Raw genomic sequence first — 27,200 nt, forward strand, 5'->3', positions numbered from 1 at the left:
TGTTTCAGAGCACTCACTCTCACTTTAGAGCCTGAAATGCCACAGGAAACACCAAAACAACCATTTACTGTCAGAAAACTTCAATTCTGTTTCTACCTTGAACTTGTTCTAGCATCCATTTTTTCTAATCTAATTATTACAAGATATGACAAGATCACATCTTGTCATGGTGAGATGAGAATGGTGAGCGAGCTGCTTCTTAACTTGCTCTCTCTGCTGAATTAATTAGAATAAGTTTCAATCCACCTTGCTTGCTGGCAAGTGTTTCAGGCTTCAAATCATTCTCACAGGTCTTTCGTAAACCTACTTCAGTTTGTCAGTACTTTTTGGGGAGGGGATGCAGGCACTAGAGAGGGACAAGGGTAGTCTGTTTAACTGCAGACTGAGCAGTGTGTTTTCTAAGGGCATTTGCTTTCTCCTGGATTTACCCAGAGCTCTCTTCAAACACAGAGTAAATTCTGCAAGCAACAGATTTTTTTCCCCTCTTCTTTATTATCTTTCTTCAGCTATTTAAAACAAACTCACTTCCATCGAGCCAGGTCAGAGCAGATTAGGAGATTATACTCAGTTACAAAGATGACTGTTTAACTGGGTTACCAGCAAGATTTAAAAAAAAAAAAAAAAAAGAGTAGAAAATTTAACTTGAAACAAATGTTAGAGAAAAAATAAACAAGGAACAATCCTTGCACAAATACTACAGAAATAACAAAATGCTTTCAGGATGGGTTACAACTAACTGTAACTCAGTTTTCCTGCTGCTCACCCTGTCCCAGCCAGGGCTCTGGCACATGAAACCTGTGGGGAGCATCCCTGCTCTGGAAGCCATCACCATCAGACCCTGGTGTGACCGAGCACTTGGCCTTTTGCTCCACTCAACAGATGAACCTGGAACTGTTTCTGCCTCCAGGTCCACACCTCTGCTTAACAGCTTTTTTATTCTTCCCATGGGCCATTCCAGACCTGCAGCCTGAGCCTTCCCTGGCGGTGGTATGCAGCACTCTCAGCCACGCTGGCCACTGCCCGCTCCCCTCTGCATTCCTCCTTCCTTGTTATTGCAGACATTTTGGCCTGGAAAGATGTTGATTCTCTTTTCACCAGTTCTCTCCTGCTTGATCTTGCTGACGTACCGTGGCCCACACTTTGGATGGAGCAGTTGCACCTCCTGACAAGTTGGTGGCTGACCTGAAAGGCCATTTGGCTACTGGCAGGCCCTTGTTTGAATCACCTCAAAGGTCCTTTCTCCAAATGCTGCTGGAGCACTTCAACCGGGGGCTCCTAACTGGAAATGCCTCAGCAGCTCTTGGCATGGGACCAGCAGACAGGACTCCCTGCCCCTCTCCAGGAATCTACCCCATGAATACAAACACTAAGACATGTCTCACTTGCTCCACTGATAAGAAAGAGGTGCCTGGCTTGGCTGCTCCAAATCATTCTGCTCCGAGTGGGTCCCTGCAGGACAAGTGTTTCCAGCCTGCAATGTCCACCCAGAGCAGCTGGTTGGATGATGGTCCCTTGAGATGCTCAAAGCAGGTCCTGAACTGAAGTCAAACATTGCATTGCTATCCCTACAGTCACAGGGAGTGAATGGCACTTAGGTTAAATATGCAGACACTGTTGTATCCAACTACATATCCTCCTCACTACATGTACTGAGCTTTGGGAAGCTTCAAACCTGTGTTTCTTCATATTACACCACAGTTATTTCTGCCTCAGGTTAATTATAGCGAGGAAAAACCAGAAAAGCTTGTGTGTACTAAAGTTGGCTGCAACGTGAGATTATTTGCCTGCTAAAATCCTCTTCAAATAGCACTAAAATGACAGGGCAGAGGGTATGAAAACAAGTGCATTTGCTCTTCTGTCCGAACACTTCCTGATGATTACAAGGTGCTCAGCACAAAGGGCTGTGATTTAGAAAGGAAATTGCACTCCAGTGAAGGATTTACTCATCTGTGATGATATTTATAATCCACTCTTTCCTAGCTAAAAGGGATCATCCTGCACTTTGGTAGGAAACACGAGGAGTAAAGAAGCCAGTGAATGAGACCTGCATAACAGGATGTTTTGGAGCACTGACCACTTCTCAGCTCTGTCTTTACTCTCTGAGTGACTCTAACAAAGCTTTTCCTCTCTCACTGCTGCTGCCTCTACAAACGTGTACTTTGCTATAACTGTTTTCTCCTCTGGAGCAATGATGCTGCTCTGCTGAGATTATCTCCAAGGCAGCTGTGGTCTGCAGCCCCCAACCAAAAGCCAGAGCCCACAAACACCTCAGAGGCACCCGAGGGACGGGCAGAGGGAACAGCCAAGTCCTGCCACCCTTCCCAAGCCAGCAAAAGCACCGTTTGCTCTCCCAGAGAGGATGAGAATTACATCTGCTGCTTCAAAGGCAGTTTCATCTACTCATAGATATGTGCAGGTAAAACAATGTTGGGGGTACTCTGAGATCCACCTCTCCAGTCCTCCAGAGCACAGGTCTGTCTGCATTCCCAAGGCAGGCACTGCATTCCCAAGGCAGGCACTGCATTCCCAAGGCAGGCACTGCATTCCCAAGGCAGGCACTGCATTCCCAAGGCAGGCACTGCATTCCCAAGGCAGGCACTGCATTCCCAAGGCAGGCACTGCGGTGGGAGCTGTGCTATCCCAAACCACGTGCTGCTGGTTGTGGCTCCAGCTCGTGCTGCTGAGCCAGTTGTTTCATTTAGTGGGAAAAGTATTTTGTTTCCCCTAGTGAAATATTTTGCCTGTTTCAAAGTTTCTACGTGGTGCTTTCAGATCAAAGCCCTGAGAGCACTTTCCACAGTCCCTCCATGGAGTGAGCAGGAGGAGTGTCCATTTCCAAGGTGTTGCTGTTTTCCAGTAGCCAAGACATGTTGCCCCTCCTTTCAGCCAAACACCAGCATATTTTTATTGGGAGAATGTCAGCAGGGAATCCAGATTAAAATAATAAAAAAAAAAGACTTTTTTCCAAACATTTCTCCAACAGCTGTAAATTTTTCCTTAATGCAGGATGCTAATAAAAGCCAGGTTACACCAAAACCACTGCCAGACTAGTGCTACTGGGAGGTGGTTTTTTTTTAAGCTGCACCAAAGGAAAAATTTCAACCTCCAACTTGCTCTTTATTTGAGGAAACAGAAGCATACCCCTGCCTTTGCCCTGTCCTGGGGGAGCTGAGATCAGATGTGAAGGCCATGTGGTGGCCTTGGGAATGTTTGTTCAATCTCCTATTCCTTCTCCATTTTTCCACTATGAGTCCTTGCACTCCTGACATTGCATTTTGCTGATCGTAACCACAAGGTTTTGTTTTATGAGCTGTTATACCAGGAAAATGGTATTCTTTGCACCCTATTAGTTAGAACTTGTTTGTGACAGCAAAAGATGGGTAATTAATCACTCTATTACTCCCACTCCACACAGCACCCCAAGCATGACCAGCCTCGGAGTGCAAAAATAAACTCAGCCCCCACTCTTGGCAATTATATCAGAAACATAAAGCATACAACAAATAATCACGGAGAGGGAGGGTGTCTTTCAGCCTCCTCCACACCTTCTTTCTCTCCCCAGAGTCTTAAAACATACCTGAGTAGGTGTTTGTGTGCAGCTAATTGGCCTGAGGAACAGTATATCATAAATGGCCCATTGAATGATGAAGTGATTGAAACAAGATGCTAATTTTAACAGCTCAGCTTAGCTATGGCAATACTGGCTTACTGAAAAGGGGAGTCATGTCCACTGAGCCCCACTCAAACAGGTCCCTGCAGCAGGTCCACCTTCCAAAAAATAGAAACCAAACTGCCAACACAGCCTGGGACTGGAAGCTCAACTGAAATGCCCTTGATACACCAAAGACCTGAGCTCCAGGTATGAACTGCTGAGCTGTTGCTGTGCAGTCTTGAATGCCTGGATACAGGCACACACACTGCTGCCTCAGCAAGACAGGGATGGATCTTGTGCTTTATCCCCACATACCCTTTTCTTGGCATAAGTATGTTGTTCGTGATGTTAATGATGTTGAAGCATCAATACAGAAGCAAATAAAGTAAAACCTGACTAGTGCTGTCAGTCTCCAAGCAAAACAGAGAGGGAAGGCATACAGATACTTTTTTGAAATGTGCTTTACCAGGATAAATAGTCAAGGTTTCCTTGGAATGCTAAACCTGTCCTGAATCCAACCTTTGAGTATTGCTGCCACTTGTAGGTCCATTAGTTAATGCATTGGTGCACCAGAACTAAATTCAGCTTGCTGAGGAAGACCCAGTGTCAGGGTACAGAGGGTCATGGAACACAAAGAAGGAACAGAATCTGTATCCAGAAATTCATTTCATATCTTACATAGTCTTGCTAATACAACTTTAGATGGTTACTTCAGCCTATCTCCCAGGCTATACACCTGTGAAACAGGCATAAGACTCTTTGGATGGGTGCTGGGACTTAATTAAATCTTTTGGGCAGAGGTACAGGAGAAAATGTTAAAATAGAAACACTGATCTAAATGACTAGAAAAGAACACTCTTACCTTTCTACCAGGTGGTCCAGGGAACCCAGTTAAACCAGGTAAGCCCACGTCTCCCTGCAGGAAGCAAGTAAGTTCAATTAGTTTTCAGCAACATTTTCCCTGTGCCCAGTGTAGTTACTGCAATTATTTTCCCGACACCAGCCCCCAACTATTGATATTTCTGGTTCTAATCACAACTCTTCAAAACTTGACTGGTTAAGAAGTGTAGATTTAAACAACATCTCTATTAACTGGCTCATATAAATAATAACCCCAGTTAATTAATGGCAGCTGCTGCTGGAGTCCAGCTTTTCGCCAGCAGAATGAATGCGCTTTTTTTCCCCTCAATGATCTCATTCAGTCACATGCTCCTTTCGCCTTTCAATAGGCATTGAAATCGCCAAGGCAAGGAAATTTTAGCTTCTAAATGCAGTAAGAACAACAGGTACCTCCTGCCAAGTGCTGTGACTGCACTCACACTCTGCTACTGCACTGGCTCAGCCTGCGGCTCCCATTCGGATGGTGCTGACGGTGGAATTATTTAACCTGCCCAAATGACATGGACTGAACCTTTGCAGGCTGTGGTGGGTTTGCTCAGTGGCCTGTGCTTTTGAAAAGGGATTGCATCACATCCCAGCTGGCACACCCAAGCCATCACAGAGCAGATGAGCACGCTGCTGTGAGAACTCTCCAACATCCAACCCACTTCGGCCCCCTCAGAATAGGATCAAAAATCCCTTGAGAGTCTCTAGCACTGTGCTGCGCTTGCTTACTGAAATTCAATGATTTTCAAGTATCTAGCTTGAAAATTAGGCATCACTCCAAATTTCTGCTGGAAACTCCTTACTCCTATCACTGCTAACTGGAATAAAGCCTTGTTAACACAAGCGAAAGGTGATGTGGATCTCTCCTTTTCTTACACCAACCATGACTGCAAAAAAACCATCCCACAGTCTGCAGGTGGACGATTTCCATGTGATGCCACTCCAGTGTGGTGTACAAGAAATTTCAAAAGGCATCTCGTGCTGTTAAGTTAAAAGCATCATTTCAGACTTAGCCTTCTGAATGATTTCTAGCACCACCTTCCACCTTGCAATTGTGTGGCTCTCTTTGCTTCATGGAGGCATCTGGTTTCAGATGAAGGGCCCAAGTTCCTCATGGCTGATGCTTTCTATGAGCTGTGTATTTATAGCAAGGCTTAGGGTGAAAGGAACAGAATCAGGCTGCTGCCCTGGGCATGAATTAACAAGTATTGTGCAGGCACCACTGAAAGAACTAATTGAGGTAGATGATGTGGAGCCCTGATTGCCCCACTGTTCATTTCTAGACTTCTGTGAGGGCTTGTTGCCTCAGTAAAAATCACTCATCCGTGAAACAGCAAAAATGGGAGTCGTAACTTATTAAAAGAATTAGCAGAACTCTGATCCTTAACCACTGCTAAACCCAGAAAGCAGCTACCCTTCCCAGCTGGGTGCTTGGTGTTGGTTTGAGCAGCCCTTGGTGGAAACTCTCACCAGGGCCCATGCCTTGGCAGAGCAATGGTTTGGGAAGCCTCTACCTTCCCCCACCAGCAGGACCAGCAAGGCTGCTCTGACTGCAGCAATCTGATGGGGCTGCAATGTGGGGCAAAGCACAGCTCCTCGGCAAGAACATCCTTTCCTTTGCCCTCAAGGATTTTATTCCTTACACTGGGATTGCCTCTTTTCTGCAGCCGCGTACCCAGAGCTGGCACGGTGTGGCTGTACCTCAGGTGTGCTACTCGAAACACTGGGCTCAAGCAGGCACGTGCCTGCAGCAGCAGGGACTTCAGTTTGGGTTGCAGATTGTGCATTAAATGGATAAACACTTGGACAACAAAAAGCTGTGGTAGGTGGTACTTCATTGCACCACAGTCAATGCCTGACCTCTCTCTGTAGTCCTGAATTCAAGGTCTAAGACTTATTTTCCAGTCCTAAGTCTACTTGAGCAGCTGGGATGTTTGTGGCTGCAGCACAGGCTCCCTCTGTGTGTATAAAAAGCACACAGTGGTCTTGGTGCCTGTGCCCTCGGGGTGACATCTTACCTTCTGCCCGTTCCGAGCTTTTCCAGGCGACAGCCCAGGATCACCTTTCTGACCCTGAAATTAAAAACTCACATTAATGACATAACCCAAGGACTCAGCCCACAGATGTGGTTCTGCTTCCACCGAGCCTCCACATTAGAAAAACATTTTGTTTCATCTCCGTCTTGCCCCAACATCCCAAATGTACTAAAGTGGCAGGAAATAGCTGTTTTGCTGGGGGTGGTTTTGGTGAGTGATTGTTTCTGCTCAAGAGTTCAGTTTTAAATAGTAGTTGACAGTATTAAATTGGCTAAAGAAAGGGTAACTGGAAGGAGGCAATGCCAGGACTTTTGATACTTATTAGACCAGACAGCTGCGATTCCTTCCTTGTCTACAACTACCATCACAAAAATAATTACTGAGCCTATTAATGTGGCTAAACCATCCTTCTCAACAACTCACTAGATGCTGTTGCTTTTTTAACTGTGAGGAACAGATGAAACTGCAGAGAAAGTTACACTAATTAGACACTCCCAACAGCCAGAGCAATTGTGAGACTCCCAGGCTGGCAGAAGGCAGCACACTCGACCTTAAGTGGCAGTATTCTTTATTTTCCTTCTTAACAACCGTGACGAGAGAAATGACAATTCGAGGCTGTGATCTTCCGACAAGCACAGGCTGGAATTTCAGCAGCACTTGATTGTCTAATTCCAATAGGTTCCTTTGAAAATCCCAGTTCAAGTTCTTAAAAGGTGGAAAGGTGCACCTAACGGGGGGACAGATGCAAGTAGGAAAATCTAGAAGAGATTTGAAGCATGCCAGACTCTTTGGGCTGGGCAGAGGTAGGGCTCAGCACACCAAGCAGCTCAGGTCTGTATAACGGGACAGGTATCCCAGGATCAGTCACTGGCTATTTAACACTCCTAGAACCATAAATCACAACCTCTGTGTGTCACATCAGTACAGGGGATCCAAAACAAAGCACGGGACAGTTGTGAGGGTTAGTTAATGCCTGTCAAGTGAGGTGCTTGGAGGGAAGGGGAGACCCCACAAAGGAGCAATATCAGTTACTAGCTGGCATTTCTCATTACCAGCACAGAGGAGAGCTGCTTTTCCATGCAGCATCACTGCAACTACACCCCACAAGTACTTCCCACCTTGCAGAGTGTAAATCTCCCTTCTCCTCCTCCACCATAAGCTGTGAGGCTTGGGAGTGAGACTGCTTGGCTCTGGACTGTAGGGAGCACTGCTGATTCAAGGCAGATGCATCTGCACAAATTCTGAATGAAGGCCGCCGGGTTTCCAAACAGTAAATGAAGTCATGCAGATAATCTTGCTTTGCATGCAGCTGTTATCAGGGCAATTCTCCCACTCTTTGAGCTTCAGAGCAGTCAGTGGGTGCTACCACAGCTTGGGACAGATTAGAACAGTTCTCAGGATTGCAGGGTGTTCATTTCTACTCTGCAAAACTCATTTACTGCAGCAGGTAGACACCCACCACTCTCCCTAAATCTTGCCATGTGCTCCATGCGATGACTTTGAGCCACAAAAAGGAACACAAGCCTCTTGCATTTTTCCCTGGGGAGCTCCAGATCACATTAGCAAAGACTCTGCTTGCATTGGTTCTGTGTTGAACCCTGCTGAGACCATCACACAGGTGGAGAACTCAGCCATGGCCAGGATCATGTGGCCCCAAGATTAATCAGCAAGATGGCAACGAGACCAGAGGGAATGGATGCCTGAATGTGAGGGCTGAAACTGAGGATTAATTGCTCAACTCTTCTCACATAGCAATGACAACATGGGAATTAACCTAAGCCTTGTTCATCAGCAAGCCATAGCACCTTGCCCGCAAGCTTCTCTCTTTTCCATCCCAACTGACTGAGAACATTACTTTCCCTTGTACAGGAAGAAATTATTTTCTTCTGTGGTTTTTTTCCCCCCTACCTGGGAGAAGTCCAGAGCTGTGCAATTTAAACACCTCAGCTTTGCAATCCCACTAATCGTATTTTAAACATTAGTGAGCCAAACTGATGAGCTATCCTGGAGAAAAACCATTCACTAAACTGAAAATCCAATTTTTTCAAGTGCTGTAACAAGAGATTTATCCAGAGTAGCAGGCCATACTGATGCCTGATGCCAAAAGCCTCCAGCAAACCCAAACTTTTGCACTGGCTTTTGAAAACACACCTGTCTGACCTTTCTCCCAATCCCAAACTCCATTGGGGCATCCTCAGAGCTACATCCAGTCATTAGCAAAAACAACCCTTCTGCCCCACCAGCAAGTTATAGGTCACACAACCAACCACAACCCCTGCCCAGCATAAGTCTACAGTTATTTCAGAGGTTATCTACAATAATCACTCTCTGCTAACTAGATGCAACAACAATTTTGCAACTGCCAAGGCCAAACAAACAACGCAAAGAGTGGTGAGAAGCCCCCCTTAAGCAGTTTCACATTATGGATTGCTGAGCTAAGCACCATGGGCTGAATTCTCAGGTGGCAGGAGTGGGTGTAATGCCACTGAAATCAGTGGATCCATGCCCAAGCAGATCAGCAGGAATTTGGCTCAGCAGCTACAAACAGCTCCGTGGAAAAGATCAGCTCCCTAAGTCCGAGGAATTACAAGTGCTCAGTTCCAGCAGCGAGAAGAAGGTGGGCTTTGTACAGGGTTGATTCTGAAATGCAGAGACACAAAGCTGGTGCTCTCCAGTGCAATACAACCAGACAGGAGACACACACAGGCACCCACATCCCTGCAGTGCCACACCACAGCCCTCCCACACGGCTCCCTGACCTCATGAGAGCTCTGGTAACTTGACTGATAAAAACTATGCTCCTGGGCTCCTTCCTAAGTGACAATGACCTGGTGTTAATCATTGTTTCCAAGCTGTATCTACCTGAGAAATTTCAGTTTCCCTTCTTGGATTGCTTTGTTTTTTCCATAGTATTAACTGCTATTTAAGGAAGACCAAGTCCAGCAGACACTTGAAGGCAAGACAAATTCTACTTGGGGCTGCTCTGCCCTGTTATCCAGGCTGAGCTTTCACAAAGCTGTAATTTAAGCCACAGGCTGGGTCTATTAACAAGATCCTCATCCCTGGAAGTGTTCAAGGCCAGGTTGGATGGGCCTCTGAGCAACCTGGTCTAGTGGAAGATGTCCCTACCCATGGCAGGGGGATGGAACAAGATGAGCTTTAAGGTCCCTTCCAACCCAAACCATTCTATGATGATTTTATGACGAAGACATCAGGTCCCAGGTGCAGGCTTAGAGGCATTTAAGAGGATGAAATACATCTAAGAGGGTGAAATACAAATTTTTTGGGCAAAGTCCATCTTCTGGGACTGGTGTAACACCAGAGAAATGAAGGGAAGGAGGGAAGTCAAAAGCCTGGCACCTGATACACCTTCCAAAAAGTGTTCCTTATGCAAAGATCATGCAATCTTGGCTTACCAGGCTCTCCCTGCTAGAGATGAACTTATACCCAGGCCTGGGCTGAGCTCCAGCTCTCACATCCCATTGCAAACGCAATACTCCTTTTGACAAAGCATCACGTAGAACATCCTAATCCTGCAAAGGGTGGCTGGACAAAACTGAGATATATCACACAGCCCTGTGACACCAGAACTCTGCTGACTATTATAGCTCTGCATCCACTGAGGGCTTCCTGCTGCCAGACTGTGCATGGAGATGGAGGAAAAATGGTTACAGGAAAATTTAATTTCTATTAGGTGACCAACCAAACAGAGCTTTACAGCCAAATGATGATTTTTGACCAGGCATTAGGCTAAAAGTATTTTCGAAAAAAAATCCTGTAGCATAGAAACATAGTTTTGACTCTACAGATTGGACCAGGCAGGATTTTGCAGGACTGGAAGTCAGATAGAAGAACTTTGATTTGACTTATAAAACTCAACAAGTGTGATCTGGAAGTCATTGATGGAGAATAAATGCAGAACACTAAGATGTAGAACTTTTACAGCCTCACTTTTCAGGCCATATAACTACACTGTAGAATTTAAGCCAGCTGCTGTTCCCCAGCATGTCTCTGGTGCCTAATTTTTAATCACGTGGAGGCAGCATGCCAAGTTTCCAGAATCTTTTTTCCAGAGCATCAATAGTGCTCATAACATTTCTGCCTACTGATGAGATCATGAAAAGACAGGACTATAGCTTGTACCTTTCTCTGTGTTTGGCTGAGACATCCTACAGCTTCCCTGGTACTGGAAACCTCTGTTAAGCATTGCCTCCCAAAACTCCACTGTTCTTTAGTCCCACACAGATGTTATAAAACAGAAATCTATTTCTGTGTAAACAATCACACCAAAACAACCCAAACCAATTTCCCAGGAAATTCACAGTTTTTAGGTAACGCAAAGCTTTATACACAGAATGAGCTGGGAGTTAAAACACCTTCTGGAAGGGTTTTGCAGCAGATTAGGTCCCTTCCAGAGCCACTTCTGTGCTCAATCCCGGGCAAAGGAGGGGGTCCAACTGCAGGGGGTGACTCCCACCTCCAAATCCCACCCAGGGGGAACGTGTGTACAGGAGAAAAGGACTAAACACAGGGCTCCTGGCACTGCAGGAGGAGCCTGTGAGCCCTCATGGGAGAGGTGAGGGCATCTAGAAGGAAGTAATGAGATCAGTTTGGGAAGACTGATAGAGATCAGAGTTCCCATGAACTCAGGAAAGAGAGAGGAGGGAGTTTGGGCTGGAGGAAAGGAGAGGAAGATGCTGGGTGCTGCCAGTTCCTCCTGCTACTGTCCAGATCCAAAAGTGGAGGAGTAGGCTGCAAAATCCAGAGAAGAGAAATGAGAAAGCAAAAAAAAAATCCAGAGCTGGTGAGGTTCTGGAGTGGGAGGATTCCACTGTCCCTGTCTCAACATAGCAGCTTGCTCCCTGGCACAGGCATAGCTTAAGCAGGATCCTAATTAGGCAGCCTTTGAAATTTGGGAGAACCAAGGACAGAGGCACAGAAGAGGGTCTCTCTGAGTGCAGGAGAAGGCCTTGGCTGTGCTGCTGGAGGGTCTGTGTGAGAGCAGGAGGGAGGGAGAAATGGCTTCAGCTACTGCCTTTTTGTACAGAGCAGGATAAAAGCAATCTGTCCTTCCCCTGGGATGCCCTCTGAGATGGGAAGGCAAAAGCTCCTCGAGCCAGCTCATACTTACTTTGAGTCCTGGGGGTCCAGGTGAGCCGGGGTTTCCGTGGGGACCTGGGGGACCCTAAAAAACACAAAAAAAGCCACAAAACAGTCAAAAGGAGTCAGTGGGAATCAATGTTAGTCCTGGAGCAGCAGAAAGGCTCTGGCTATGCCTTGCCAGGCTAACCCAGAGCACCAGTGCCCGTGCCCTGGCAGGGGGACAGTGTCACCAGGACCCTCCCTGGCACCCCCAGAGGGGGAATCTCTGCTGCTGGTTCCCCACCGGAACCCCCATGGAAGGGGGTGTGTGTCTGTCACCACAAGACATGTCATGACACTGAGATAATTTGGGTAAACCAAACATTCCACAGGTCAGGGGAGTCCAAGCTCCGTGAGGAGCCTCAGCAGAAAGGGACAGGGGCAGGCAGAGGGGAGAGGAAGTGTGCGGGGGTGTTAATGATATTTTTGGGTCAAAACTGAAGAGGACGCAAATAATTGCTAAAGGGAAATTGTTCAACTGTTTGGGATGAACTCATTTCCCCTACAAAGCAACCAGATTTTTGCCTTTAGAGGTTGGAAAAAGAACGCATGGTCAGACAGTAAAACGGGGAACAGCAGTTATGTCCCTGTTTAAACCCTTAAAATCCATATTTTACATAGCTAAATCTCTATTTTTTTCTTAGGTCTCACAAGCCACTGACACCATCAGAGTATCTACCTCAGATCACACACAGCAGCATCTCCTTTTACATCGTATTTTAAAAGCACCCTGCATATTTTCCAAAGACTATTTAAGGAGTTATCTGGAATAGGCAGCTAAGAATAGTTTATCCTGGGATTGTATACAGCACAGAAGATCTGCTATCCTTTCAGGCAGAAGTAATAATAATCTCAAGTCCCCTTGAAAACGTTCCTGGGAGATGAAACAACCTGAGTATTCAGCTCCAAGAATTCTGCCAAGAACGTGTGTGAGATTTATACCACCACGAGGAGCCCTTGCTGTACCCTCGAGTTGGAGGAGCACAGGCAAGGGGATAAAAAGCCACTCAGGCACTTTCTCAGCAAGTATTTCCAATGAGCATTTTGGGGCCAAAATCTTCAGGGTTTGATTTCCAAGGAAAATCACTGCAGTTAAACACACGACTGCCAGCCAAGTTCAGTGCCCTTGCTGTCTTTTGAGAGAACATCAGTGCACTGATCTCTATTCAGTTTTATTTTTACCACACTGTAGTAGAAAATAATGCCTTTTTTTATTGCATCTTTTGGTACAGACAGTTGCTGAGTGCTCAGTGCTGTTTCACAACATGCTGCTCTGCTGTAAGAGGCTGTTGAATTAAAGGGCTGAGGCTGAACTTTTCAAATGGTGGTTTTTTACCCAAAAAAATTTAACATCCCATTCTTAAACTCCTTCCAAATTTTCAGCCTGAAACCAAATAAATTTATTGCCCCATTCTTAATTTCCTTTCAAATTTTCACCTGAAATTCTCCAATAGTTTAGCCTGGCTGTGAGTTTCCAATGAAACTGAAACAAATTAATTAAAATTAAGGTGCTCGAGTATCAACTTGTATTTGAAAACCCATATAGCTGCTGTAGCCAGAGTACCTGAGCATTGAGGAGCCTTAAATAAATTCACTTTCCCAGAAAACTGTGGCATCATCTGCTCACTTCATTGGGTGGGACACTGAAACAGAGACTGGATGAGCTGCTTAAGGTAATTCAACAAGTCTGTGGTAGCAAAAGTGCTTCAACCCAAGTCTTTCAAGTCTCAGATATGTAGGAAAATTAATATTAAGTGACAGAAATCAGAACAGTAGAGTCTCCATATAAGATGAGTTCCTAAAAAGCTCTTACATGTAAGCAATAATCGAGGTAACTCTGAACAGGGTCCATAAATCCAGACTGCTGCTGGACTTGAGGAGGGAATTCAGCTGTTATTCAACTTTGGAGTCAGGCAGCTTGGCTCAAAGCCCACAGTTAGTTGAAAGTTTTGCTCCACCATAGCCTTGGGCACGCTTACAGCAGTGTCAGACCGGAGGGAGCAGCACGGTGTGATGTGATCCTAGATGAGAATGATAGTTTCCAGGAGGAAACCTGGAACATGGGAAGCTGAGCTGCCAACCCAGAGCTCCTGGATAAGAAACTTATCACACTGCCAGCCAAATCTGGTGCAGTCTCTTCCAGAGCTAAACCAAAATCCTAAAAAGCCTTAACCTAAAGGAGGGGAAGAAGGGAGGAAGAACCTGGCCCCAGTTTCCAGTGACAAAACATGCAGTTACAAACAACAGAGACTCTTGACATAAAACAGAGCCTTGAGCACTGAGTTCAGTGAGACTGTATCCAGTGTAATCCAGGCAAAGGAAGGTCAGAGACTCATCCTGTTCCTAAAGACAAATGTGGTCTTATCCTAGCGAGAAGTGGCCACATCCTGCTGATGAAGTGACAGGGGGAAGTCCAGTCTGGCACACAAGAGACTGCTGTGTCCAAGTCTGGGGCTCGTGCTAAATGTCTTAAACTGCTCTGGTAACTGTGGAGAGAAAAGGGTGTAGTCTGGCAGTAGTCCTAAAAATTGTAAAAAATAATTGATCTTGATGTGTTCCAGCACGGTTAGTCCTGAACCTGTGATTACACCCACATTCTTGGCAGAGGAGGAAGATGCGGTGTTGTACTGTCAGATGGGCTCAGGAACAGAAGGTGCAGGACAGCAGCTGCCTCAGGAGCCATCAGCAGCACCCAATCTGGACAGGGAGGCCTTACAAATTCATCATGGGCAGATCTACAAACCCCAATATCAGCCATCAAGCCCCCAAACTGCTCACCCTTTCATTAAACCCAGTCCCATGTTCATTCCTCTTCTCCTATGCCCAGTAGAATTACCCATTCCCAACTAGTGTTCCCAGAAATAGCCCTCTTCCCTGGAGAAGCAATTCAAGGGTTAATTGCTTTGTAATTCTATAGTTAATTGCTATATTTTACACATTCTACCCTGGATTTAATTCAACTTCCCGCTCATACCTAGAAATCTGGATTCTCCTAAATGTCTTTATCATCAATACCTGAGTTTTGCTCCTCTTGTCTACACATAGAGTGGGACAATGCTGAGATCACTGAATGAAAAAATCCCACAGCAGGTATCACTCTTTGTTTAGGTGCCTGTTTACCCACCAGCTTTGGCTTCCTCTAACTGCTGAAACAATCCAATCTAGCAGCAAGCAAACTTGCATCTGAAGCCTTCCAAGCCTTGCACCAGAAATTCCATGGAAAATTTTACCGTGGGACAGCAGTGGCCCACAGCTACTGCATGGCACGGAGACCAGAACAATCCCTGAATGTATTCTCCAAGGGAGGGGGGTTTTCCCATCTCCCTGGAATGTCTTTTACGTGAATGATGCTGCTTGAGAACTACACTGAGCCACCCAGTCCAGCTCCATGAAGTGCCTGGAGATGGGACCCTGCTCACAGAAGGGCTTTTATGCATAAAGGTTCACAGCCCACAATAATTAACAAAAGTGTAACTGTGCACAGCTCCCCCCAACCCTCCAGCATTCACAAGGAGAAGGGGAAAAAAAAAATGCTCCAAACTCCTGCTAAATGCTAGAGGGCTCCAGTCAGAGGAATGACCACTGATCAGAAACTCATTATATGCCTTGGGGTTTCACTGTGTAAAGCAACTTTTTCTGCTCCTGACCTACAGATCCCACTGTGACCTCTGGCTTGCTGAAAAATGAGCTAAATATTTGAAGTGAAGCCAAACAAACTGTTTCTTTAAACACTTTTCAGAAATTGGAAAACCTCCCTAATGGAAAGAGGATACCGGGGAACCTCTACAGCTGACTCAGTTCCTTGTTTTAGGAGGGAAGCCCTGCATTTTGAAGGAAAGGGAGATTTTTTCCAACCACAGACCAAATGTAACAGGGACATGTTACACTGGGACCTCACAATCTGTCAAGCTGCTGAGGTTCACAGGAGGATGGCAAGTGCATCCTGAAGCATCAGGAAGTGCTTCTGTATTCTTTTCACCCATCCATTTGGATTGCTCCTGTGTTGTGTCAGAGTTTAAATAAACCAAGAGCAATTGCAGCATGTCAGGCTTTTATTCCCAATTCTGTCTCTGACCTGTTGTGTGGACAGGGACAAAATACTCCCTTGTACCTGAGCTTGCTCTCCACTTAGACAGGGAGTGACTTCCAGCGGGAACAGGCTTCCAGAATTACTTAAGTGTTTTGAAAATTTGATCATAGCTCTTTTTTTGCTGTCCTGGGGGTGAAGTAAACAACCAAGGCCAGGTTGGATGGGACACTGAGCAATCTGGTCTAGTGGAAGGTGTCCCTGCTCATGGTGATGGATTGGAACGAGAGGATTTTTAAGACCTCTTCCAGCCCAAAGCATTCTATGATTCTATGAATTGGACTCCTGCCTGTTGTGTGTCTAAGACTTGCTGTCTCCTTCACGTAGGAGCAGAACAGATGACTGGGATTTCTACAGCCTCATCTGGAAGGCAGCATTTAAGACTGAGTGTCCCAGTGCACAGCACTATTCTGCAGAGCTGATCAAGCCGTGGGGACTTTGCTGGTCAAACTGTGAGGACTGAAATGAGTCACAATTCGTGATGGACAGGGATGTGCTGGCAAAAGGCCCTCATGAGACAGTGCTGGGGTGAAGTTAATCAAGCCTGGGGTGAGGCAGGAATAAGCTACAATAGTGAAGGAGTTATTGCTCCTCTGGGAGCCCTTTGTTGACAGCTCCTTGTAGAGCTGGTTGGCACATCCCTGTGAGCAAATCCCAGCCTCAGCCTCCCTGTTAGACCTCGATGTCTGAAGAAATGCAAAGGTCATCTGCAGCAATGAAGTGGCTCACACAGGACTGGGGGTGCTGTGCAGGTACTCCAGTGCCAGAACTGACACACACCACAATGGAAAGGCTGTCCCATGACCTGCCCACATCACACTGAGCTGGGGAAACCCTTCATTGGCAACACTGCCACTCCCTCAGACCTTACACAGACACTTGCCCAGGCACACAGCACAATTATCTGAGCAGGAGAGGTGTGGACAGATCTCTTCTTATTCCTCAAATTCTTTAATGCAGACATAACAGCTGAAAACAATCCTCTCTGAATACAGAGACAAAACTTTCCTGTAGAGCACACATGACCAAGACAGCAGTATCTCTACAGGTTGGAGAGCTCCTGAGAAAGTGTTATCAGCCATCACCTCCAGTCATTAGAATTGCAATATTTTATTCCATTATTTCCCTCAGGAAATAATGAAAAAAAGAAACACCCAGTTCTCATTTGTTACGAAAATGAAAATTTGCCTTGATAGTTGCAGAGAGTAGAGTACAGGAATGGTCTGAATCTGTCTCAATAGGTCCCTGGTGCTGAGTGATAGAGTGTCCAGTTAAGTCCATGCTCCTAAAATGGGGATTAGCTTTTAAACCATTGTCATTTTAGAGAAGATTGTCACTATCCACTGGGCTACCCAGCCTTAAGTTGCACTTGAATGCTGAGATGTGTCCCAGTCACAACCTCTTTCATGCTGTTACAGAGGCTGGTAGGTGTTTTTGCAAACCAGGTGGCTTTGCCTACATGGAAGAGCCACCCTCAGACTGCACAGGCACGTCTGGTGATACCTATCTGCTGGAAGTGAGGAGAGTGGGGTCAGCCAGCTTTTCTCACACACTGCCACCCACCACAGTCTCACACTCAAGGCAAAGGCTAATCAGAGCTTTCGTTTTACCCTGACCAACATGGGAGGACAAAGGGAAATTAAAACAGAGATAATCAGGAACTCAGAGGGGTAGAAAAACTGAACCACATCAGCACAAGGCAACTTCACAGCTACAGAAAGCCACAAGACAAATGCTGCTACTAGATTTTCAAGTACACCAATTAATTGTACAAGCATTAATAATGTAGAAATTATGCAACTTACAACAAGGGCAATTACATCTCATGCATTAGGCCATAAACTGCATTGGTGACAAGAAAATTCCTTCCTTTCCTTTGGCATCCAGCACTGCAAAGTTACCTGCAACATTTACCTCCCATCTGGAGCTCCAACCTTGGGCTGGAGTCTGATGGCACATCTCATGGGTTACCCATGGGCTGGTGCAAGAACTCTAGAGCTGCTTTTTTGGAGCAACAGGTTAGATAGAGGCAGAATAGACAGTGCTGCACGTTTATTTTTAAGTGGCTCAAGTACAACAAAAGCAAAAGATGCAAAAATTCCCCCAAGCCTGTCTTAGTTCCTGGCAGCTCCTCTTTCCAATGAGATCTCTAAACCCCAAAGAGACACAAGAAAAAAATACTAAGAGAAACACATCCCAAAGTCAAAACAATTAAAGCACAGAGCACTTCTGTCTCCAGTGCTCCAGGCCAGACATTCACAGATTGACCCTTCTGCCCCATTCCCAAAATTAGCACAGACTCTTTGCAGAGGTCCAAGCCAAGCCAGGTTCAGCTGTGCTGAGCACTTCCTAACTGGGAACTCTTTCCTGGGCCAATTCTCAGCACCTCTGGCACAGGCTGAGCTCAGAAACCCTCAGTTGCTTATTGTCTTTCAGAGGATCATCTTAAATATAGGATGGAGTGCGCCACAGCTGGGGAATAACACAGAAAATTATGACACAGCTTTCACAATGCTATTTCCTTCAGAAAAACTCAAGTTTTGGTAGTGGAGTTGGGATGGAGAGCTGGAATTTGCTCACTCACACAGCAGGCAGGGGATGCAGCTGTGGACTCCAGACTTGGAATCTCGTTTGCTCACCACAAGATTGTCAGAAGTAACACCAAACACCCCCCGTGAGAAGTGAGCTGGGGTTGGAACCAACTTCCAGCCTTAACAGGGATGGATAAAAACTGCAAACTTTGGGCAATCTGCTGATGTGGGTGATGCTTGGGTGTTTGTGACAGAAGATATCAGGGCTCTACGACTGGTTGTGGTGATGCTTCACTGAAGAACTTAGCTAATCATAGAATCAGACAGGTGGGAAGGGACCTTTGAGGTCATCAAGTCCAACCCTTGATCCACTGCCATGGTTACTACTTGCAGAACAGATTATCCCATCTGTAACACACACGACCCTGGTGCTCCCTAACACCACACACTCACAGCCCAAATCGGTGTTCAGGACTGTTCACACCTGTGCCCAGGCTGCGGGGGTCCTGCAGACCTTTTGGGGGTTTATTGTTGTAGAGAGAAGGTGAGTTTATCTTTACTGGTTACTGCAAGATCTCACAGGAGTGTAAGGAGAGTCCTGGGGGCATGCCGAGCCTCCCAGCTCTCAGCCTCTCGTTTGTTCTTTAAAGACATTACATGGGGTTGAGTTTTAGCCAAGTATGTGCGAGGAAATCTCCCTCTGCTGCCAGGCCAGGATGCTGCCTGGATCATGGATCCAAATATTCCCTTCTTCCAGCCTCAGACACTCACATCTTTTGATTCCCAACCCACATCAGTTCAGTGCTCAGGAAATGGGCTCCGTGGCTGTACCTTGTGGGTAAGCACCATGCTATCAGGAGAATGGTGCCAGCAATTAACTGTATCCAGGTCAGGCATGTTGCCCAGCCCTGGGAGACTTAGGCCAATGTTAAAGCTTTTCTCACAGCTTGCTGCAGCACTCAGCACCAGATGTTTCCTCAGCATAGCACTCAATGTTCAAAGATCTGCATCAGAATTTCATTTGGGGAGGAAGAAATTCAGGAGTTTGCCATGGATCTTGTAGGACAGATAATAAATTTTGCTTTACATCTTGAAAAGGAGTCAGAGAGCAGGTCTCAGATCGGGGAACACAAAAGCTCATCCTTGTGTTGAGTCCTTGGTCCTGGACCATGGTCCCAGTGCTTCGAATGAGCAGTTTGGGAAACTGGGGAGAGTGAAGGATGGAATAAAAAGCAGCCAAAGCTAGTATTCAGCACAGAAGGAATGGATACTGGAAACAAAATGAGACAGATAGAGCTCATTCTTCTGACAAACATTTGGAAACAACCATCCCCAGCCTTTCCTGACGCCAAACCTCAGCTCAGGGAGGCTGCAAATCACCAGTGTGGCCTCCTGAAAACCTTGAACAGAGAATGAGAAAAAGGAGGAAGGCCAGACCTCAACAGTGAGGGGCCTGAAGCGACCATTACTCAACCATAGGAACACAGAATGGCCCTTGGAACAGCAGGACAGGCAGACACAAGTACAAATGGATAGAAAATTTCACACCACTTACTCGAGAGCCTCTCTTGCCAGGGGGTCCTGGTAAGCCCGGCAGACCTGGTGGACCCTGGAAAAATGAAAACAGGTATTAATGACGGTTCTATAACAGGATGGAGCTCCTGACAGTGATTCAGAGAGACCCACGACACAATCATTAGGAGAAGACATGGGGAGAAGGGCCAATTACAGCACCACAGCCAAAATTTCAAGTTATGCTGTTACTACACGGGGATAAAAAGCCACGTTCAAAAACATCTGCAGGAGCACATATTTCCACACAGAAGAGACAGAGCATCCACATCTTTCTGCTGCAGTCCTGGGATCACAGCTGTGTTTCACACTTCCCCTGTCCTGGACCTGTGCTGTAATATAGGCGTAACACAACTCTCTCTCAGCTTTGGACTCTCCTGCTACGTGCGAGCACACAACAGGAGTAATGTGTTAGCACCTTGGCAGGGAAGAACATGGTGTGTTGTAATCTGTATCAGCTGGACACATGGAGTTCTTGGTATTGTAGGCTGCTACATGAGTTACAAAAGTAATCGTATCCCAGCACTTCATATTTTAAAGTGTCGGGTTATAAAACCTAAAAAAAATTGGTGTGAGCGTCAGAAATTCTTAAATATGGCTCTGTAATACAGAAAAGTTCATGTCAGACACGTCAGAGTAGTGGGGGCTCTTGGAAGAGGGTGAGAACAAAGTGGAGATATCACACGCCCAGCTATGCACTGATCTGAAACAGGTTAGGAAAAAAATCCTTAACCAATGAGGTTTGAACTCCTTGGAATTTATTCATCTATTTATTCATTTTTTTTTTTCAATGGACTGGAGAATTCAGATTTCTGGAGAGCCATCTGCAACTCCTAATAACTCCTCAGAACTTCTTTTCCCCCCAGCCAAACATGTCCAACAAGAATAACTGTTAATTGAAGCGTCTCCCGGAGGATTTATATTCTGGTAGCTTGTTACAAAAGACAAGTTTTCATTGCATGCAATGAAAAGGAGAGACATCCAGAGCAGCAGACTGAAGGATGTTTGGAAGGCAGCCTGAGCCCTCCAGCTGCATGGTGGGCAGGAGAGCAGGTCCCAGGAGCACTGTGTGGGGCAGGGGCAGGATGAGCCCCTCGGCTGCACTCTGGTCCTGTATGGCTTCACTCCCTTCCCACTGGATCATCCCTGCAGGACCTCCTCTCCAAGCAAGCTGGCACAGCTGCTGCTGCAGGACTTCCAGAGCTTCTCAGGCTGGTACTGCCCCTGAGCAAGGCTGACAAACTCATGGTCTCTAACAAAAGTTCTCAGGACTCATCAAGTGCCTGGTTCAGTAACAAAAAAAATCAACCTTGGAGACCCCTGCCCTAAGTCTCCTGCTCAGGAAAAGATTTTCAACACAGAGACTTGCCTGACCCATATAGGTAACCAATGAATAAACACTCCCCTGATATTACCAACCCTCCTACACATAAGCAACAAATTAAGTTGTATAAAAGGGATTGATATAAGAGCCAAACTTGGCACAGAAGAAAAAAAATCAGGGGAGGAGTAAGCAATGCCCAGGCTTGTTGTAAAAAAGTGTAAGAGCCTCTACAGCACAAAATAGTTCATGCCCCACACTGAGACAGGCAGGGATGGACTTCTGTGACCGTATCACTCACTGCTGCTGCCCAGCCATGCCTGACCTGGAGATGTCCAGCCTCTATAGCCTGGGACACTTCACCTGACCCCTCTGCACGTTGCTTATTGCTGGGTAGCACAGTATTACTGGTCCTTGTAGTAACAACCCTCATTGATACAGCTGACCCTCATTTTAGCAATATGCCCAGTGTTTTAACCTGCCATTGTGCCAGCTCAGGGCCCCGTGCATAATGCAATTATACAGCTGTGCAAATAGACACGTAACTGTAGGGTTTTTTAAGCCTCGTGTATAATTGTGCTCCAGAATCCAAGCTTTTATTAAAAAAATCCCCTTGCCCTTTTAGTTGGGACAATAACTATCAAACAACAAATCTAGTGCAACTGAGACAGCAACAGCTATTAGAGTTTTCCAAAGATGAATTAAAGTCCTTAACCTCTTCTCCATCCAAACCCATCCCCACCTACTCTTAGAAGGAGAAGTAAAAGAGAAGACGCAACTCTCTGAGCAGGGTGCTCTCTATGTACTAGAATTGAGGTGACCTTTTCCACCTTCCTGCTAACAGCAGCTGCAGTTGTACTTGGCCACTTGAGAAAAAACCTTCTCCAAAAATGTGGGCTGTTCAGAACAAACTGAAGCTAACAAAAAAAAAATAAGGAGAAAGTTAATACCTGCACTGGAGTGGGAATACGGAGTTAAAGGAAAGGCTTCTAGCTGGAGCAGCACAGAGCAGCAAGTAACTTGGGAGTCCCTGTCACTTTGCTTTGCTTTGTCATTCCTTCAGCCTTTCCTTTGCCTTTCCTGAAGAGCAAGAGGGATAAGACTTCTGTGGGATGAAAGGCTAAAAGGTGCCAGCCACTACAGTAAGTGTATAAGGTAAGAATGTGACCATGTATAAATTAAAAGCCAGCCAAGGTGGAAGAGGCCGGGGCAGCTGGAAGAACACAGGGAGCAGTGAGACAAGATGCACTGCAAGGCCACCTTCTGGATTCTCACACGATTCCTTGGCAGCTGGATTGGGTGGGACATGGACTGAGCCTTCCTAGAGACTCGTTTCTCCTCTGCTCTGTGCATGTGTCTCCATGTTACCCAGCTCCAGTTCTTGGACAAGAGGCCCACATCCGACAACCGGCTTTGCCTGGGGAGAGCAATCCTGAAATACACACGGAGAAAAACGCGCATCCGGAGAGGCAGCCAGAGGAGGATGGGGCTGGATCAGGGCCCAGCTACTTACAAATGATGGATGCAGTCCCACTCCAGACGTAAGGCTCGGAGACATGGAGAGTAGGAGATGTCTGTCAGTGAGCCACCACGCAGCAAGGTGCTGAGAGACTGCCTGGGAGTGATGCCCACGCAGCCTCTGCCCTCACCAGAGACATCTCCACCCTCACCCCTAACACAGAGTTGATCACACAGCACCTTTCCATTTGATGCTCCTTTAGAGCATCCCTGGGGAATTCCACAGGGAGCAGTGGGAAGTGCTCCAAGGGGCAGGAAAGTTTCCTTTTCCTGGCAGGGGGAGGAAGATATCACTGCTCTGCCCCTGCCCTCCCTTAGCAGGGACACCCCACGAGACCAGCAGAGCCAGGAGCCTCCCACAGCGAGCTACCGTTCCTGGCACCGTGGTTCCTGTCTCTCTGGCTTCCTGCCTGCTCCTTCAGCAAACTGATGGCAGAAAACACACACCCTGTTATCACACAAAGCAAGATCAGAGATCAAGGAGAAACACGGCAGAGGCTGATACTCCGTCTCTCTTCTGCAGCCAAACAGCTGAGCTGTTAACCAGCCCCAACAGTTCCTGAGGCAGCTCGTGGCAGCCACATAAAAGTTTAACCCTTCTCAATTTCCCACGGTAGCATTAGACACGACGACCAATCCCACCGAATGATTATGGGATTTATTCTAAGTTGCTTCTGGGAAACTTTCTGGAGTAAAAGGGACTTTTTTTTTTTTTTTTTACCTTAGCTTTTTGAGCTTCAAATTGCAAATGGAAAATTAAGCTAAGTTGTCTGAAAGGGAAATATATTGGACCCTGAGGATAAGGGAAATCTCACCGTTTCCTCTCGCTGCCAGTTCATACCTCTGCCTCTCCCACACCGTGACCCCGCTCACATTGCTTCCTCTGCCCGCAGCAGTGCTGGGGGGAGCAAGGTGCCTTCAGAGCTCCAAACTCAGCAAGGCTGAACCTGTTGTGGAGGGCTTGAATGAAAGCATACTGAGTACAGGAATCGATGCTGGAGATCTGGGAAATGACTTGCTTCCTTTCGAATGACTTCTGAATCAACTTGGTCAGATAGCAAAGGACCCCTGTAATTGTTTCCCCAGGAGCAAGTACTCAGCCTGGCAGCAAATAGCTGAGATTTCCCAGGAAACTATTAAGTTGATGTTCCAGTGCACACTGACAGACACACACATTTACTTTAGGGTCTCCCCAATGTACCCCTGCCCAGCACTAGTGGCACAGTTCTCCTGTGTCCCAGAAAAGGTTGTTCTGGAGATGCAAAACACTATAAGGACTGAGAAGAGAGAACATTCCTCTTTCTCAGATGCTAATGCATGTGGTAAAAGTCAACTTAAAATCTTCTCCCCACATTGGCACCAGGTTCTGAGCAGTGACATTACCCCCTGCAGATCAAGGACCTGACCTGTTTTCTTCCCAGAGAAAGAAACATTCCCAGAGGAAGAAATATATTTCATATGCAAGGCCACTGCCAAAATCTACTCTTTAGCCTTGTATGTCTGGGAAGCAGCAGCACAGAAGGACAGAGCAGCTACAGAGGCAGCACTGGAATTAAAAATTCCCTGCTCAGGAGAACAGAAAAGGAGGAGAAGACCCTCATCTTCAACACACCAACTCCTCCTCACCTCCCTGGCCTTGCCAGGTGCTGCAAAGAGAGGGAAGACAGAACCTGAACTAAACCTGGCTTCCAGTACTGCCTAAAACAAAGCTGAAACTGTAGGGGAAAAAAAAAAAATCCAGCACTTTGGTTACTTTCTTCTCCAGGGCAGACTTATCATATTAAAATTTGGACACATCTGGGTTTCAACCAGTCTAAAAACAAAAAGCCTTCATAATTCTGGCAGGAGCCGAGCTGCTGGTGGGGAGCCAGCCTTGTAACACGGTTTCCTCAATAGGCACAGATGTTTGTTCTGGGTCTGTACAACACCTATCACAGAAAGGTCCTTGTCCACAACTGGATTCCCAGTAGAGGGGTGGCACAAAACATAACAAAATATTAGTATTCCATCTTGACAAAAGCAGCTTTTCTATAGACACACTTCCAGAACAGTCTCCAGAGCAATCTCAGACCTTGGAAGGCAGTCTGAAAGGCTGGGAAGAAATAGAGGCATCACCTACTCTACCACTCACTTTCTGTTTTTACAGATTGTACAAACATATACAAGTATTTTTATAAATCCTACATCCTTTGTAGCACATTTATCTCAAACACACTTTCAACTACTGCTCTTTAAAAGTTCATTTCATGCAAATAGATCTCTCTGATGCTTGGCCATTTGCCTGCAAGAAGATTTCCCTTCAGAGATATTTCTGGCTAAATTAGCAAAAAAATTTGATCCAACTGTGTGAGCGAGACTAAAACTTTTCCCATGGATCACACAAAGTGTGCAGTCTCCCTTTTTTTTTTTCTTAATATGACTCATTCATTAAGAGATTCAAACATGTTGTGTGTTCCTTAATTTATCATAGACTGGCAGCCTGAATAGCCTTTCTGGTACAAGGAGGCCTGGAATCAGGCACCTCATTTTTTATTGGCGTTCCCAATCACCTCTCTTCCCTGCCCACTGATTGGATTGGCTGGGATTGCTTCTTCAGGGAAGGAGCCGAGCTCCAAGACAAACTGCTCGTGCGGAAGGTGGCAGCTGGAGCAGTCTAGACTGGGGAGGTGCTCAGAAACACATCTGCCTTGGAGAGAGGGAGAGGGGGAAAGAGAGGGAGACAGGGAGGGCTGCCTGCCAGGCAGTGCTGCACCTCACTGGGCTGCAGCCACGGGCTCCAGCGTGGGGTTCCCAGCCCAGCAGCGCACGGATGAAGCCACGGTGTGTGGATGGAATTGTTCGGGATGGATGGAGCTGATGGCTCCTGGCACACCCACCCCGGGGTCTCCACTGACTCCTACACTTGGGGAGTCGTGTGAAACACGTTCCCTCCCTCCCTGTTCCTCTCATGTGCTTCCATAGCCCTTTAGTGAACTCAGCCCGATCCTCTGCATGTCCAGCACCAGGTGTGGTTTTCTTGCTCTAAAAATAACCCTCAGACACTTGTCAAAAGTCAATACAGGCTTGTTTGTAGGGGCCAAAAACCTTTCAAAGTGCAGCCTTACATAGTAGGAGAAAGGTTTAACTTGAGGATACATCGTGCTAGACCCCAGCCATGCCAGGACAAGGAGTTTTCTGCAGCTTTAACCCATTGCAAAACCCACTGGGCAGTGCTGGTGGGCAGGGGAGAGGCTACAGCAGCCCCCAAAATCTCCCTGTCAAATCTGCTGCTGGTCTAGACAAGCAAATGATACCACATCCACCAGAAGATGCAAACACCCATCACATCACAGCCTTACAAAGGTTCAAGGGCATGACAAGCTTGCAGAAAAATACTGTTTTTCAGCATGTATTTTTCTTCTGGGGAGATCAAGGTTGCTTGCAGCCACGTGCTGGGGTCACTCTGCTCTGTAAGCTGAGTGAAGGTCCCTGTGCAGGGCCTAGAGCTCTGCTGGTGGAGGAGCTGAGGGCAGCAGGGATGATTCAGAGGGACCTTTGCCAGCTGCTGAGTCAGTGCTGCCTTACTGGTTTCGCATGATGTCTGGGTGTTCCTTTTGTTACTTCCCCCCTCCAAAACAAATGTAGAGCCGAGATCCCAAATGCTTGTGGTTATTAATGGTTCCCAGGAAGTTTTTCTTTTTTAAGAACGTATTACCCTCCCTCCTCTAACTGCTCAGCAAACCCAACATTCCTGAAGAATTAATGCTCTGTCATGAGTTGCATGTGGGATGCAGCATTTCCGTTTCCTGTTGTGTGGCATTCCAGTGGTCCTTCAGGGCAAATATATACATTGAGGGTCCTGACTTTTACTTCTAAGGGAACATCTCCTTTCAGTCCTTTGCTCGTGCTCTTCTAACCATTGAACATATGTCCCTTGGTTGTAGGGTTGGGGCCCTTCTGCACAGCTAAGATTATTCCAGTTATTTTGGTAGAATTCACAAAGCCACAACTGCAGAGACTGCAGGGCCTGAGTCATCACTGCCTTGCACCGTGGCTGCCATTCCCATCCTGACTTTGGGATGATCAGGACTCACTGCCATTCCCATCCTGACTTTGGGATGATCAGGACTCACTGCCATTCCCATCCTGACTTTGGGATGATCAGGATTAACAACAGTCTTTTTTCTCTAGGTGTTAGGATGCTGTGAAAGGGAGAGGGAGGGCGCTGTGACTGCCAGTCTGCCTCTGCCCAGACATCACAGCCAAGGCGGCCCCAGCCCTTGCAGAACAGGCCGAAGTCAGTTCCCCCACACACCTCCCTGCCCAGAGTGACAATCTTCTTGAAGAGACCTTGTATCGGGCAACAACTTGGAAAAGTAATTAATCACTTTATCCCTCCCCCCATGTGCCAGACTCTGGATGACATTCCCAGCCCATAACCTGCCCTGGCCAGGCACAGGGCTGGGCTGGGATATCA

The 27,200-nt window shown here is 46.6% G+C and overlaps 1 protein-coding gene across 1 annotated transcript in view; it reads right to left on the reverse strand.

The window, feature by feature from the left end:
* Positions 1-27,200, reverse strand: part of COL27A1 (collagen type XXVII alpha 1 chain) — a 144,906-nt gene that overhangs the window by 100,550 nt on the left and 17,156 nt on the right. The window contains exons 4-7 of the mRNA XM_032708054.1: positions 19,889-19,942; positions 11,705-11,758; positions 6,556-6,609; positions 4,515-4,568 (exon numbers count right to left, since the gene is read on the reverse strand). Of these exons, the coding sequence (XP_032563945.1) occupies positions 4,515-4,568; positions 6,556-6,609; positions 11,705-11,758; positions 19,889-19,942 (216 nt within the window). The remainder of the gene's footprint in view (positions 1-4,514; positions 4,569-6,555; positions 6,610-11,704; positions 11,759-19,888; positions 19,943-27,200) is intronic.

This window comes from Chiroxiphia lanceolata, chromosome 21, assembly GCF_009829145.1.
Source record: "Chiroxiphia lanceolata isolate bChiLan1 chromosome 21, bChiLan1.pri, whole genome shotgun sequence".
NCBI lineage: Eukaryota > Metazoa > Chordata > Aves > Passeriformes > Pipridae > Chiroxiphia > Chiroxiphia lanceolata.